Source organism: Thalassophryne amazonica, chromosome 7 (genome assembly GCF_902500255.1).
Source record: "Thalassophryne amazonica chromosome 7, fThaAma1.1, whole genome shotgun sequence".
Lineage (NCBI taxonomy): Eukaryota > Metazoa > Chordata > Actinopteri > Batrachoidiformes > Batrachoididae > Thalassophryne > Thalassophryne amazonica.
In genome coordinates this window covers 109141320-109158115 of record NC_047109.1, presented here as the reverse complement: position 1 = coordinate 109158115, position 16796 = coordinate 109141320, and the positions used below count along the sequence as shown (strand labels likewise).

The 16796-nt window shown below is 37.7% G+C and overlaps 1 protein-coding gene across 1 annotated transcript; it reads left to right on the top strand.

The window, feature by feature from the left end:
- Window positions 1-836: 836 nt before the first annotated feature.
- Window positions 837-15972, top strand: LOC117514745 (FXYD domain-containing ion transport regulator 11-like). Its single transcript, XM_034175312.1, has 7 exons — window positions 837-912; window positions 5485-5529; window positions 9783-9815; window positions 10036-10050; window positions 10145-10219; window positions 15297-15356; window positions 15486-15972. The coding sequence occupies exons 2-7, from the start codon at window positions 5496-5498 to the stop codon at window positions 15530-15532; spliced, it is 264 nt and encodes an 87-aa protein (XP_034031203.1). The 5' UTR covers window positions 837-912; window positions 5485-5495; the 3' UTR covers window positions 15533-15972.
- Window positions 15973-16796: the final 824 nt, after the last annotated feature.

Genomic DNA, 16796 nt, shown 5'->3' with positions numbered 1-16796 from the left:
CTGTCCCTGCGATCCCTGGACTCTGTTGAGATGTTCAAAAAGAAACTAAAGACTCTACTTTTTAAACAGGCTTTTCATGGCCAATAATCTTTTAGTACTGAGTGTGTATTTTTACTGTATTTTTATTGTTTTACCTTGTAAAGCGCTTTGTGACCCCTGTCTGCGAAAAGCGCTATATAAATAAAGTTTACTTACTTACTTTACATTTTGACTTTTCAGCGTTGCTTCTCTGGCACCAAACAGTTGCTGTTGTATTGTGACTTGCTAAAATTAGCTGGACTTAGTCCCTCTGTCCATTTGTTAAGTGGCTATGAGAAGAAAATGTATAAATAGTCGCAGAGCTCCCCTGTGACACGTGCACTCTAATGTTTCTGTATATAGACAGTGTGTGTGTGTGTGTGGACATAATCTCTGCTGCATGGGAAACTATTTCACAGGAACCCGTTTAAGTAATGTGATGATTTGGAGTGGGTGGAGAGAAGAAAAATTCCTCCCTCCTGCCAGAGTGCAGTCAGAAGAAAGTGCCTGTCAACCATCAAACTAATGCAGTCGTATGTCTTCTGGAGAGCAGAGTGGAGGCCTCCAAAAGAGAGAGAGAACCATGAACTGGCCCTTCAGAACTCTCAAAGTGAGAGAGAACCTGTCATCTTTTGCCTCCGATGACTTACCTGTCACCACGGTGACGTTACCATCCTCCTCTTTCCACTCAATTTTACACACGTCGGTGTTTATGGAATAACACTGCTGCTGGTGTTAACACACACTTACACAAACTCAGAAAAGGTTTATACCCCAAATAAAGAGGAGGAGCAGGTGCGACCTAAGCAGGTAAACACGAAGAGCAAAGTCTTCACCGGGCACATCGCTGGAACATTCAAACGCACAGATTCTGCACACGAACCGACAGCTCAGGTAAGCACAGGGCCAGTGAGCAAGGCAGGATGGGAAAGGTCACAGGCCAAGGTCCATGGTTTCTGTGAAAAAAAAAGTTCGACTGAATTTGTATTGAATGTTTTGCAAGTTAAAGGAGCATCAAATATAGTAAAAAAAAAAAAAAAAAAAAAAAAAAAATCCAATTTACTTTTTCAAAAAATATCCTTTTTAATAGCTATTGGCAATAATTGAATAACTCAGATTATCTTAATGTAAATGTAGAAGAGATGAATGATGTGACATCAAATGAAAAACAAATTCTGGTCACGCTGCCCTCCTTTTGTCTTCGGATAAGACAGTTCAAACTGTAATGGGCACTGATTTTAAAGTACCATAAAGGCTTAGTGGCTGTTAAAAATGAATGTATCAGTGTTGTGTTGATCACAACATAATGAAAAAAATTATACCAACTAGGAGTACAAAGTATGTTCTGTACTATATGTGGCTGGGAGAGTATTTCAAGGCAAGACAAAGGCGTGTCCACATTTTGACACTGAGTCTTAGAGAGCTGCAGTGACCTTTGTGAGGAACAGAAACCATGATTTACAACAAGTGCAGGTGTGGAAATCAGTTATTTCACTTTTTAGTCCATTATATTCATGTCTGTTTGAAACTGTATCCATATCTGCACAAAATGAGAATTCACGTCCTGCATTATACAGAAAAGGTGACAGAACACAAACACTGAAATCCAAAATACAGGTGTATGTCATGTGTACGTACTGTATGTATGTGGTGCATATATATATATATATATATATATTATATATATATATATAATATATATATATATAATTATATATATATATATATATATGCTATTCTTACTATTAATAACGAATGCATGATTTTTCTGTACATAAGTGCACCACTGTGGAAAATTCCCTCAGCAATTCATATAGTGCACATTGAAGGTCCACACATATTAAAGTGTGGTGTTTTTCTTTTTCTTTTTCACTATATATGACTTCATACTGTAACTTTGTTGTGATTTGATCATGAAGTCACTAACAGTAACAACAGCAATCAAACACATTGTGGGGGGGTGGGGGATGATACCCTGCTGGTGCAGCGGTGAGGGAATGATTGGACATTAGCATTCGCCCTCTTGATGTATCCCATAATCCCTTGCGTGCCAGAGAGTCGCTGCAGTCAAACAACATATAGAGAATCCACATGATGACAATTGTAAATTAATATTATACTACAAAAATGTAATTTTTTATGCTTTTCATCACGTTAATAAGAGACTGCATGCATGATACCCTGAAAACTTGCTAAAACAATTATAATCCATGTCTGCTATGTTTAATCTGCGTGGAATTTAATAAACGCAAACCGAATTTCAGACATATTATACAGTAGTGTTCAGAATAATAGTTGTGCTATGCAGGCTTGGGAAGCAACGGAATACATGTAACGGCGTTATGTAATTAGGATACAAAAAAGGTAACTGTATTCCGCTACAGTTACAGAAAAAAAGACGTATTCAGATTACAGGTATATTTAGTAAAAATGGGGATTACTTCGCAGGATTACAATTGTAATGCATTTTATGATATTATCTGTATATAATTTTTTTTTTCTTTGAAACAAAAACGTCCCTTCATGGACAGCGACATGATGTCTCCTAACCGGCAAAATATTGATGAAGTACCCGGATGTTAATGCATTTTCAATGGAGATCCGCGACTGGACACACTCAGAAAAATGCTCGCAAAATACATGTTAAAAAAAGCCATTTTGACCTGGATATCGAGCTAGTAAAATTGAATTACATTAAATTATGTCAGGAAAGTATTAAACTTACTCTGACACACACACACATTCCCAAATATTAGTGTTGATAGTTACACGGATCTGCGCTGTTCAAGCTGCTGAGCTGAGGCGTCCTGCTGCTGCTGCTGTTCAACGCAGCTCCTAAAACCATTACATTTATATATATATTATATTTTTACACAATTATCCTTTATTGACCGAGTTTCATTCATGAAGTCAGTGGTGTGGATACACATCTCTATGTGTGGGTGTGACTGTGAGAAGCACAGCGCGGGTCATTAGAATCTCATTATTTTAAGGTGCAAATTAAAAAAAAATCCCCAGTCTTGTCGAACAATTTTAATCACTAACAACAAGTATTTTAACTAGACATTGGTCTTGCAGTGGAAAATATCAACTAGACATAAGTGAAGAGTTAATGGTCCGTGTCATCGGGCGACACAGGTCCGGCAGGAGACATACAGCTGTTTATCATTCAAATATCACGGACAAAGTGACAAGAAGAACCAAAACCACTTACTTATGGAAGGAAATATTGTCTCCCTTGTTCCTCCGTTTGTGGCTTTGCCAACATGCGCAGCTTTCCGGGATATTCCACCTGTTTCTTGAACTTCTATGCACGCAAATCACTAACTTGCCCGGAATTAAAATGGCGACCACGCCTCCTTACTGACAGGATTTACTTAATGGTTTTCATTATGCTTTTGTTCTTATTTTGAAAGTTCAAAAAGTGGACTGATATGTTAAACATGGTGTGAATTTACTGAACAAGTAGTAGACTTTTTTTGTTTTGTATATTGTTCTGCCACTTTTAATTACAAATTCATCCACCCACCACCTGAATTTTCATTATCCTTCATTTGTTTGGCATTTTTTGTTGAAAATTTAGCAGGTGAACACTGGGTGTGTTTAAAACAATATTTGTGGATGCTCTTAATTCATAATGTGAAGTAAAACAGAGCATGCCATGTAAAAGAAACAGTTTTATTTTTGCTTAATAAACTGTACTATGTGGTCAAGACTATTTATATTTATTTTCTTTGTCTGTATTAGCATATTTGTTATTGTAGTAATCCAGAAGTAATTGAAAGCAATCAAATTACATTACTTTAATATTATGGTACTTGGATTACGTTACTGACTGCATTTTCAACAGGTAACTAGTAACTGTATCGGAATACATTTTTAAAGTAACCCTCCCAACCCTGGTGCTATGTGACTAAAAAGATTAATCCAGGTTTTGAGTATATTTCTTATTGTTACATGGGAAACAAGGTACCAGTAGATTCAGTAGATTCTCACAAATCCAACAAGACCAAGCATTCATGATATGCACACTCTTAAGGCTATGAAATTGGGCTATTAGTAAAAAAAAAAAAGTAGAAAGGGGTATCTACTGGTACCTTGTTTCCCATGTAACAATAAGAAATATATTCAAAACCTGGATAAATCTTTTTAGTCACATAGCACTACTATTATTCTGAACACTACTGTATATATTAGTCTGGAACAAAGAGGACAAACAGTGATGTAAAGAACAATAATCAAGACATTAAAGAGCAAACTTCACTTTCCCCCACAACGACATGATCAGGAAGCGATTGTAGCTCACAGCAGCTCCCACTGAAAATAATGGAGAGACAGCCTGTGATTCTCGCATGTTTACATAAAATAAACGCAATGACAACGTCTATAAACCCAGAGAATATATTCACGAGAGTTTTAGGCACAATATAAAAATAGTTTTATGTTGCGATGTTAATGGCATTGTCCGTGTGCAGCGGTTAAAGTGCAGCCCGATCAGAGCGTCTCAGTGCAGTTCTCAATGTTACTGAGATCTCGCAGAGCAGCGACCTCTAAAGTTTTGCGGGATTTGAAACATCAATAGAGCGAATAGAAAGACAAAATTTTACTTGTAGTTATATGATAACAACATGTTAAACTACACATAACTTTTACTTCAAGCATGAGCAATGGAAGGATTTTGTCAAATAGTAATATATGCAGAGTCCGGCGAAAGTCTAAAGCCTTCTGACTTCTTTTTCACATTGGGGATAGAAAGCAGCGCTGCATTTTGAGAATGCAACACACAGGAAGGTACATAACTTACAATTGCAAAAATGCGTAACCATTTAGTATTTTAAGTGTTTACAATAAAACCTCAAAATATTAATGTTAAGCTTTCTTCATTGTGTTTAACACACCAAGATATAGGTTAGGATTTATTCCATTCTGTAGCATGTCCTTCTAATGGGGACGAAAGTCTGATTGTAACTCCTCTGACAGCACATCACACTGATAATAGTGCAAACTCAGTTCTACATTCTCTAAGATTACCCTCAAGGTTTGAATGTGGTAATATTTAAATTATAATGAATGAATAAATATTTACAAGAAAAGTGGATTTTCAGTTGAAAAGTTAGAAATGAAAGAAGCTAGTCATTGGGAAAGTTCCTTTCAGTGAAATCAAACGACAGTGTTTTTATGGGGGTTGAAGGAAAATTTTCCTGGGACCTGCTGAGTTTCAGCTCATAACAAGACGCGTTCTGCTGTTTACTCTCCAAACACCCACAATGCATCCCTGCTGACGAAACACTGACCTCTCACAGCACAAGGACATTCTTCATGGGGAGAGTGTGTAGGACATCGTGTGCAGCAGATGTGTGCATATGTGGAAAAATAACAGCTCCACTTTTGTCCTTTTACTACCTCTCACGCTCACATGGTCACATGCTTGATCGATCTCTCTCTCTCTCCTCATCTCTCTTTCAGCTTTGTTGAAGATGGGAAATCTCACTGTGGTGACTGTGTTGGCAGGTAATTTCATGTTGCCTGTTTCATACAGATGCAAGCAGGTTTTATTATTATCATTATAAAACAATGATTTAATGTGTTTTTTTCATAAGTTTATAATGAGCCCTTCACATCAACATGGGAAGCCCGCCCCCTCATGCAGGCCACCATGTTGGCACAGTAGCCCTAAAGGGACATACCTATTCCACCATTTGCATTGTACAGCATGGATGGAAAGCTGAAGAACAAAGAGGAATCCACTCCCCTAAATGCTGTCTACTGGTTGCTAGTGCAAGCTAACAAGTTTGAGAATACTCTTTTTTTATTACAAGAGATGGCAAAGGAGCATGAATCCCCATCAACAAAGAAGTGAAAACATGAAAGGAAATAATGCAGTTGTCTGAGGTTGCGGAAATGCAATCTACAAACTCATCATTAGATGACACTATATCCTATATATTGTAGCTTTTTCATGTCAGTTTATACCTTGACATTGGTTTGGTTTTGGTATCCCTTATCTGTTTTTATGAAAATCGTAATACTTTTAATATATCCACAATATGGCAAAAAAAACTTTCATTTTAACAATGTGAACCAAAAGCATATCGAAGTTTGACCTTCACACTCTGAGATTTAAAACTACAAAATTCATGTTTTTGGTGAAAAAGTGACCTACTGTTTGGGGGGGGGGGGGGGGGGGGGGGGGGGTCACCAAAGACATCTCGGTTATAAATCAGTCTGTAAATGAGCCTCAGCATCAGACGAAACTGGGGACCAATGCAGAGAGTTCAAAATAAATGTTATTTTGGATAGAAAGAAGTTTGCTATCAGTCTATAGCCGAACTACTTGTAGTTCTACTTCACGCTGACATTGACTTAAACAACAGAAGCTGCCATTTCACATAAGTCTTATTTTATGTGAGCAGTATTTGAGATTGCTTAATCCCCATAGATTTTTCTCTAAAACTGAAGTCTGAAATTACAGATCCAGTTTGTCACCCCATCATAAATAACTCCTTCAGAGTTGTCTCGAGTGTCTTGGTGGTTTCCCTACCAAGTCTCCTTTCACAGTCACTGTTTTTGACAACCATGTAGGCTTGTATTGTTTGTAAGAGCAGTAACCACTTGGCTGCCACGCCAAATGGCGGTGGCCAAGAGGCCAGATTGCCCTATGGTCAGGTTAGCAACAAATGGTGGGCTTTCCCATTCCGTGGCCAGTACATGGGTGCCTGGCATTAATATGCTCAATGTTTAATGCCAGATTATAAAGGATTGAAAAACCTGACATTGTTATTCCATGGTTGACTGCTTAAGGCCCGGCCACTAACACTAACGGACACTAACGAAGGACAATGAAGCCCAAATAAAACAAGAAATCTGGACTTTCGTTGGCATCATTTAACCTTCGTGCAGCTTCGTTCCTGCAGCTGGCACTTCGTCAGGATTTTTAATAAACTATCGAAAAATTTGAACGAATGCCGCCGAAAACCTCAATTCGTCCGTATTTTGTTTTGCTGGCATTCTAGACGGTTTCTCATAGTTTGTTTAGGTTTTGTAACATTAGCGTTTAGTTCGACTTCATTCTACCAGCTGAATGTTTTCATACAGTGCAGAAACCGGTATGTGAGCACTGCTGTGGTAGAGAGATGCAGTGCTGGTGCCAGTGCTGGTGTGTGGGGCTTCTGCAGCTGCGTGTGATGGGGCGAGTGCAGCTGCTGTCATGCCTGGCTGGCCAGGAAAAATCTGTCGGCCTCCTCCACCAGTGCATGGCAATCTGTGATTGTGGTGTTGGCCAGCACTGTGTGCACCTGAGAGTTGCTGCACAAAAAGTCCAGCCGGTGTCCTCTCAGGAGCTGCAGCATTCTGTCCATGAACTATGAGGGCTTGCTGTCCTCCAGCCCGTGCAGAGAGAAGAGCCTGCTGGCCCGTTCAATCTGAAAGTTCAAAAGTTTTGAGGTGATCCTTGATCACTGCGTATTTGTTCGCAGAAGGGGGCTTTGCAGGTGGGCGATCAGCCTCATTGCTGTAAAGCTGCTGAGGGCCGTCATGATGAAATATTTTGTGTCATCTGCGGTGATCTCTGACCAAACTGCACCTCGGTTTGTGCAAACCAGACAGCAGTTACAGAAGCGAGACTTTGAGCATCAAGTGTGGAAAAAGTTTCAGCTCATTGCCATGGAGCTGCTGAGGGCCAACACAATCCTTGATGGCTGTGTATTTGTTCGCAGCAGGGGGGCCTTGCAGGAGTGCGATCAGCCTCATGCCATAGACCTTAGGGCCGACACTACGTAATATTTTGTGTCGTCTGCAGTGATCTGAGTGAACTGCACCTCAGTTTGTGCAAACCATGCAGCAGTTTACAGAAGTGTGACTTTGAGCATCAAGTGTGAAAAAGGTTTGAGCAGCAGCGGACATTCACGTGTGAACAGCTTTGATCAGTGATCAGAAACACCAGGGTTTTGAAAAAAAGGCAGAGACAGGGAAACCACTGCAAAACACGCACACAGATTGAAAATAAATGGCAGCTCATCGCTTTGGTTCTGTCTCTAGTAGATTAAAAAGTATATAGATTACAGATCACTGTCTCTCTCTCTCCCTCTGCCTCACTCTCAATGCTGAAACAAGAGACGGGAAGTTTTAAGTTTGCTTATGACTTTAAATGGCAATATTTTCTACTTTTTTTTTTGGGGGGGGGGGGGGGGGGGGACAGAAGGACTCTGAACTTTGTGATCTGATGTTCCCAGCCCCGACAAGGAAGCAGTCTGTCCCACTGTACATCTGAGAACCTGGGTTCCATTTGCTTTACTGTTTTGAGAATGGGGCGCATTTCTGAAATGCAAAAAAAAAAAGTAGGCAGGAGTGCTGCAAGGGCTACACATGACAGCACGCATACATTAAAAGCAAAGATATGCAGCTGCAAGCAAATCTACGAATGCAACGACACACAAAAATGAAGTACGCAGGCAATTTGGGTGTACAGACAGCAATTAGAGTTTTGGTATTTGAGAGATTTGAGAAATATTTGCTGTATTTGGAGTGTGTATTATTTTGGTGGAGTATTTACACAAGTAAGGTTAGCCCTTGAGGCAACTCTGTTGTGATTTGGCGCAAGCGCTTCAGGTTTTTTTTTTTTTTTTTAATTGGAGCAAGACGGATTGCACAGCACATTGTCAGTCCGAACCAGACAATGAGGATTCTGATGATGGAGATGATCCTCCTTTTGTTCTGGACAAGCAACCAGCGCAGGTGGATCCACCAAGGTGCACACAGATCTCCACAGTGGATTGGATTGCGCGCTTCTCTTTGCAGTTTCTCCGGGACTCAGGCACTACAGAGCTCCGCCCCAGCGCTGAGTCCTGGAAGGCAGAGCAGGATGCAGACACACAATTCCACTAGTGGCACCAGGCGCATTTCGTTTAAAGCATCGAGATCAACATTAGTTTCGGTTTTGTTTTGTTCCTCTTTCGTAACTTTTGTGCTCTTCAGTCACAGGCTATTCGGTGATGGGAAAAGTCACCAGCTCATTCGTCCACCTTTTCACAACGATTTGTGACTTTTTTACTTTTTCCATTCATTCAGGAATCGTCGTATGCCGTATGACGAGGCCATTAGTGCTGTGTGACCGGGCCTTAATGGAACCAAAAGTTTGCTTGATTGGTTTCAGTCCAACGTCTTTCACAGTGACATTCCTGTATCACTGGTCAGCATGCTAATGCTAACATCTCTGTAAACTGTGTTGTAAATAACTTTAAGGGTGTTATCTGGTTATAAAAACAGTGGTTTTAGATTTTGAAGCATTTATTTCTCGCTTTTACAAATATATGAGAAATATGCCAAAGATATTAGATTTATACAGCTATGCAGCATTTTCCACCATCTTTATTTACTTTGAGCGAGCAGGCAGCTGATGTCACGCTACCTTTTTATTCAGACTGGCAGTCGATGTGTCGCATAAAATAGACTTATTTTCTATTTTGCCCCCCCAACTGGCGGCATAACGTCCGCTGTCTGTTATCGCTGCAAAACACCCACACAGATTGAAAATGATTGGCAGCTCGACAGTTTGCTTTCTGTCTCTAGTAGATTAAAAAGTATTTAGATTACAGATCTGAGCTGTACCTGTAATCTGATCAGATTTTTTTTTTTTTTTTTTTTTGATGATTTATCAGTTTACTGCTAAAGTATCTCGTACAGTCTTCGGCAAAAGACAAATCTATACAACAAGGACTATTTGTAGTTGTCAAAATTAACAAGTTTTATTTGTGTTCCTTTTCCAGTGCTGATTTCCCTTTTCACAGAAACTGAAGCAAGTAAGATCAAATCTCTTTTTTACACCTAATGTTGAAATGAGTGGCTATACATTAATGTCTCTCTGGATCACAATCATGTCCTAAATCTGTTCACTCATTATAAATAGCCATATAAACACAGTGCACCTTCAAAACAATAAATGTTGAAAAAAGTGTGATGTTTGACCTGAAACTTATCTCCTTTTCATACCCCTGATTCTCCTCCTGTTTTGGTCGTCAGGTTCATTTGTTTATAGTAAGTACAGAAACTCTACTAATCTTATAAAAGGAAATCTTGATTGATCACATCCAGTGGGACTCTGTTAACCTCTAACATGCTTGTTGAACAGACTATGAGAGACTACGGATCATAGGCCTGGTCTGTACCTTCTTGATGGTCGCTGGAGGAGTCGGTATGCTTCTCTGTAAGTGTTACCATCCAATAACCAGTATGGACCTGAGTGTTTCTGTAATCAATTGTTCAGACAGAAAGAGAATGTGATCTGTCCTACAGTCAGAGTAACATGTGGACTACGTGTACACATACAACCCAAATAGCAGGCATGAGAATGAGGCTTCCTGAAAAATCCTAAAAGTTTGCCAGGGTCTGGGGCCCGCTGTGGGAACTCATGGGTTTTAAATCAAATTAATCCCATTTTAAGACTTATTTTGGCAGCCAAGCAAATGCATGAAAAACTCAGGAATACTTAATCCAGACTGGCCAAGAAAAAAACACAAAAAATCCTGAAAATTCTCATGCCTTAAATAATGGTGACATCGCTGTACCAGTTTTATAATCATGTCAGTAATAATAGTCGTGATCCCTCGGTAGTGAGGAAGATCATCTCTTGATCAATTCCCCAATAAGGTATCTACATCTAGGGTCGATCTAGAGATGCCTGTATGTGGGTTCATTTAACTTGGGACACACGGCCCTTAACAGATCCTGGTCCGATAGCTGAGAAATCCCAGACACTCGGGGTCTGAGGACCTTCATCTGCCTTCACAGCTGTTGGGTGACAAGCCATCACCTCTTCCGCCTGATGTACTGTTAAGACTTCTTGTTTCACCAGAGACCTGTTTAGCCGTCTCATGTTCATGAAAATTCAGTAGGTACGTATATCTTATATATTATATTCCAATTCTAAGGTGGAACTATGCTAGTATATAAAGGTATATCTAAAAAGGAAGAGTAAAATACGAGAGTAGAAAAGAGTAGAGTAGAGCTACTTAGGTGCCTGGTCTTGAGAACCAGGGATGGTAGGTTGAAAAGCTTTTTTTATCCCATGGGAACTCTCCCTACCCACCCAAGCAGCTCAAGAAAAAGGTGTATATATAATAAATAATAAGACATAAGAAGGATAAGACATCACAGGAGATGAATGTAGTACAGGTAATTTAGTATGTAGACTAGAAGTAAAATTAAATATAGTTAGTAGGCTAAGCTATAAATCTGCTATTTTATTATAGAAACAGAAGCGATGAGTGTGTGAGTGTACTGGTATCTATCTAAAGTAACTCAGTATACTATAAGAAAATAAAGTATAATCATTATACTATCAAATGGAAACCTAAGAACTTACAGGTACTATATGTTGATATCTTTAAAGGAACACATAAACTGATGAATCATTAAAAATCTACACCATGTAAAATAAAATTGTAAATAGTGAAAATAAGCTAGTTATAGTAGAAGAGCTAAATTAGCCTTTAATAATCCAACCATACCCAGCAAGCTAACATGATAAACAAAAACGGTAATTAGTGTATAAAGTATAACAGCATAGTTAAACCTACAGTAATGGTATTAACAAATACATATAAAATAAATGTGGACAAAAGTATCAATTAATGTGGGTTATCAAACACAAAGGAACCAACTATTTTGTAAGCTACGATGAACACTGCTACAGCTGGCTAGATAAGCTAATGTTACCTGTTAGGTATAACTAATTGTACCCCACTCCTCCAATATTTACTTAAATATAATAATATTAAAAAGGGGGAACAAGAAAAAGTAAAGCGTGTAGAAATGTATATGGAGACATAAGTACATATATTTGCAGAAAAGAGAAAAATGGCGGCCGTTTTAATCACCAAACCTGCAGCTGCCAGCATTACACATCTTGCTGTTTCTTCTTCTCCTGCTCATATTACCAACACAGTATTCAGTAGCTTCGCCCTCATGTGGGAACACATGTAATTACAACTGATCTTCCCAGTAACCACTTAAGCGTTAAATACAACAACAACAAATACAACAAATTGGTTCTTCAGTTCAAAAGATGTTTTTAATAGACATCAAGAAATAATATCTAAGTTTGGGGTTCCCATTAAAACGCATGTAGAAGATGGAATTTCTTCTACCTAGATTAGTTAACCATAACCTGACAAATAGGGTAAACTTTAGATAAAACCTATAACATATTATATCTGAGCCTTTGTTTATATAGTTATACTGCTACCACTACCACTGCTACCACACCCTCATATATATATATATATATATATATATATATATATATATATATATATATATATATATATATATATATATATATATATATATGTATGAGGGTGTGGTAGCAGTATAACTATATAAAGAGGCTCAGATATAATATTTTATAGGTTTTATCTAAAGTTTACCCTATTTGTCAGGTTATGGTTAACTAATCTAGGTAGAAGAAATTCCATCTTCTACATGCTTTTTAATGGGAACCCCAAACTTAGATATTATTTCTTGATGTCTATTAAAAAATCTTTTGAACTGAAGAACCAATTTCTTATACAGAAACCCTTGTTTAACTAATCTACTAGTACGTTTATGGTGTCTAGTGGAAAAACTTTGGCAATTATTACGGATGCGACCAATTCTGACTAACTGAGAGGTGTAAACACCATACGTAGGTTTACTTGGTATGTTACTACTCATACAAGGAAATTTTACAATATGAAAGTTAAAATCATCCCGTTTGTCAAATGGCTGTTCTAAATTGTCTATCTATAATGCTCAACTCTATATCTAAGTATGAGAGTTTTTTATTGTTTTCTGTAGTTTTTTTTAGTTCTAATTCTGATGGATAAATATTTTTAATTTCATTCTCAAAATTAGGGTTATTTAAAGTAAGTAGGTCATCAATGTAATGGAAGGTATTATTAAAAGTTTTTGCTGACTTGCTATTAGTTTTAAGTTTATCTTTCATAAATTTATATTCATAATAAAAAAGGAAAAGGTTAGCTAAAGGTGGAGCACAATCTGTTCCCATAGGTATCCCTATTGTTTGTTTGAAAATTCTGTTGCCAACCTCTATATAGATATTGTTTACAAGGAATTCTATATACTCAATCATATTTTCCTCAGTTATATTATGATAACGTGTTGATGTAGCATTAGACCAATATGTTGTGCTATCATTTCTAATAACGATATATTTGGAACCTCTAATTCTAAAAGCTTCCCTGACTAGTTCACTGATACTATATATAAGTTGGTCATGTCGGATGTTAGTATACAGGGTGGAAAAATCAAAACTATCAAAATGCATAGCTACTTTAGTTTTGTTTAACTTTTTTAGTTTATTTAAAACCCCTGTAGTTTTGGTTAACTTTTTTAGTTTATTTAAAACCTCTGGAGCATTATTGATAATCCAAAAACAATTAACTCCAGTGTTATGAGCTATGCCTTCGCAGTATTTGAAATGTTTTGTAACTAATTTAAGGCTAGAGGTTAGTAGTTGGGATAATGGTTTAGTAGTACATGCATTAGAGGCCGCTATAAATCTACTACCTATCAGATTTTTATGCATTTTTGGAAGCCAGTAGATGAAGGATGGTAATTGTTTCATATCGTTAGTAATTTTAATGTTATATTTAGTCATAAATTCTTGGTGTTTTGTAACAATATCTTCTATGTGACAATTATAAGACATATATGTATATGGGTTAGTCCCATCACTAGTGTTGAGTTCCTTTTTAAAACTACATCTAATTAATATTTTTTGCAAACTATTAGGATATTGTTGCTGGCTTTATCTGCTGGTACTAAAACAAAATGTCTTTGAAAGTTATTTACGTATTCTAGGCAAACCTTGTCTGACAGTACATGTTTTTTATATGGATTTTTCCTTTTTTCCTAAGTCTATCTATCTTAATTTGAACTGTTTCTAATACTCAACCTTCTCATTCGTCCAATGTTCTAGTATCTACTTTTTCTTTTGTAGCCCAATGTTTTTTTGTAATCCTTAATGGCTTTTTTAACTATTATGAGGTTTGTGTCCCAGTTAATATTATTTTGTTCTCTAAATGATGGTCCTTTACTAAGTAATTTTCTAAGCTTCCTGTTCTCAATTATTGCCGGTTATTATATGTCCTGTTGGCTCGTATTTGAAATTAGATGAGTCGCAATCACAGCTAAGGTTTGTAGTACCTAATTCCAAGTCTAAATTTTTTATGCTTTGTTTGAAATTAAAAACTTTACCAGCTATAGATTTAGCATATGAATAGCTAATAATGGGGGGAGCGTTATCACTGATAAAATTTGGTATAGTTTTTTGGATTGGTATGTAGAATCTGTGATAGTTTGATCATTTCAGTGTCATATTACACGCCAACAGACAATCCCCTACTTGATCCAGTATCCAGGTGTCACGCCGTGGACGAGGGGTTCGATTTTTAAAAATCTAACTTATAGTAACAAAAACATGAATGCAGCATGTACACGGTTTTTGAAAAGTTGGAAAATGTAATGGACAAATGAAAATTAATAACCCTTCACAAAGGTATGAGCCTTTATTCAAAAATGTAAAATTTCAGAAACAGTTGGGGGTGTGGTGAAATGCTAAAGTACCCTCAGCTGTATGAGCCTAAAAAATAAAAAAAAAGAAACAGAATGTGACCTTTTGACCACTTAAAATAGGCCAAGGATAACCATCTTTGAACTTGTCCCAGGTCTGTGTTCCAAAAATGCTCCCTGTGAATTTGAACATCCTAGCAGTTATAGGAATGGAGTTACGCTGAGCACAGACAGATGGAGGCAAAGTCTTAGCAAGAGCCAGTGTTGCCAACCATCCAGCACTGGACAGGGCAATGTCAGTATTCACCCTGTGTCCTGCATGAGTGTGTACTAGATCCCCGTTACGCCTGTGTTTGACCCCCCCCCCCCCCCCCCCCCCCCCCCCCCCCCCCCCCCCACTTACACTTCACACCCTTGGCGCTCACGGCCATGCGTAGGTATCCCACATGGGCAAATTCAAATATTGGCAGGTACCTGATGGCCATATTTTGGCCTCAGGTAAAAATTGCTCAACCTTGATGGTCATTGCCCAGTAAACTTTTATTGGTTTACATTTCATTACGCCACCTGAACAGTTTGTCCAAATACCGCCTCTGTAACAGTCCTCACTTCGGGCTGGGAATAAACGGTATATCTGAAAGTGTTGTTTGCCGTATCCAAGAGCAAAGAGACGTATAAGGAATCATAAAGATAACTGTCAAATCTGTCAGTTACCACAGCAACGCATCCTGTTTTGTCTTCACAGATCACATGTGTGCAAAAAAGTTCAAGTAAGAAAGATTTTTCTTTTTGAGACTGTGTGACAAGTGTTCAGTTTTGTGTCTCCACCTTCCCCACTTTTATTTTCTCTTTCTTCACAAACTGCCATCCTTACTCCGCCCTCTTCTCTTCCCTTGCAGAAGACGAGGACGTGACAGCCTTGAAATCTGAGAGCGAGCCTGACTAACCGGTTTACGCCAGCAAGACAAGATGACAGACAGTGAGCGGAGTTGGGGTTGTCTTACTGTTGTGTCATTTAGTGGGGTTGGGGGGGTCAGGTAATTACACCTGTGCAAAATGACAAATGATAACAAAGCATCTTTGTGTGAGATTAAATAAATCAAGCCCCACAGTGTTTCTCTTGTTTGCCCCAAAATTAACAATAATAACGCCTGTAAATACACATATAGAGTCACTCTGAAATATAACGTTCATTATGTTGTATAACTACTGAAATGACACAAAATGGAGAACATAATGTTAATTAATTTAATGTCACCTGATTTTATTTGTGTTGTATTGTATGATTGCAGTTAAACTGTCATAGTGGCAAATGACATTCAAAATTAGAATCTGTGACAACAGTGTTTATATAATATTAAAATAAATCACTACACTCAAGCCAGATATTTCAGTGTCATTTTTATAGACATATTGAACAACTGTTTTTACCCAATTACAAGCTAAAAAAAAATTACTTGCTGAATGGCCAATTAGCGTATTCCCATAGATTTATTTTCATTATGAAATTAATAAAACTGTTTGTAAGAGTGTTTTACAAGTGTTGGTGTGTTTTGGTTTATGAACAGTTGCATAATTATCTTTTAAGAAATTGTTGTAATGTATATAAATAAATATGAACAACTTAGCACTTACCAGGGAAAACGCAAAAATAAAAGCTATATTATTATGTTATTATCATTTAATTGGGTTTAATTAATGCTGCAGTCACATTAGGGAACGACACTGAACCATTAAAATAGGAGGAGCTGCTGCAGCTCCTGTGTTGTCAGTATAAATAAAATATGCACAAACATTTAATGGTACAACTGCAATATTAAAGGGGAACTCTAGGAGTTTACAAATGAGGCTCCATTGTTAACCATTTTGACGACCATCTTTTTGCTCATGACACAAACTCAATTATTTGATGCAATTTTGCTATAGAACGCAAACACCTTCATGGGCTAACTGGCTAATTATTGCAATGGCACACAGCCAACTAAAATCACATGGAGGATTTTGCTGTTGCATCATTATGCTTCCCCGCCCCTCCCTCCTGTCACCCTTGACAGTTGCAGCACTTGCCAAGCTAGCGTAGTGGGCAGAGCCCATAGCTTTGTAATTCGTTTTCAGTATTTATTTATGCTTTACTTACAAATATTACTTATTGTAAGTATTAACATATGGAGCGTAAGAATGTCTTTTTGCCTTTAAGCAGGATGTCCCTG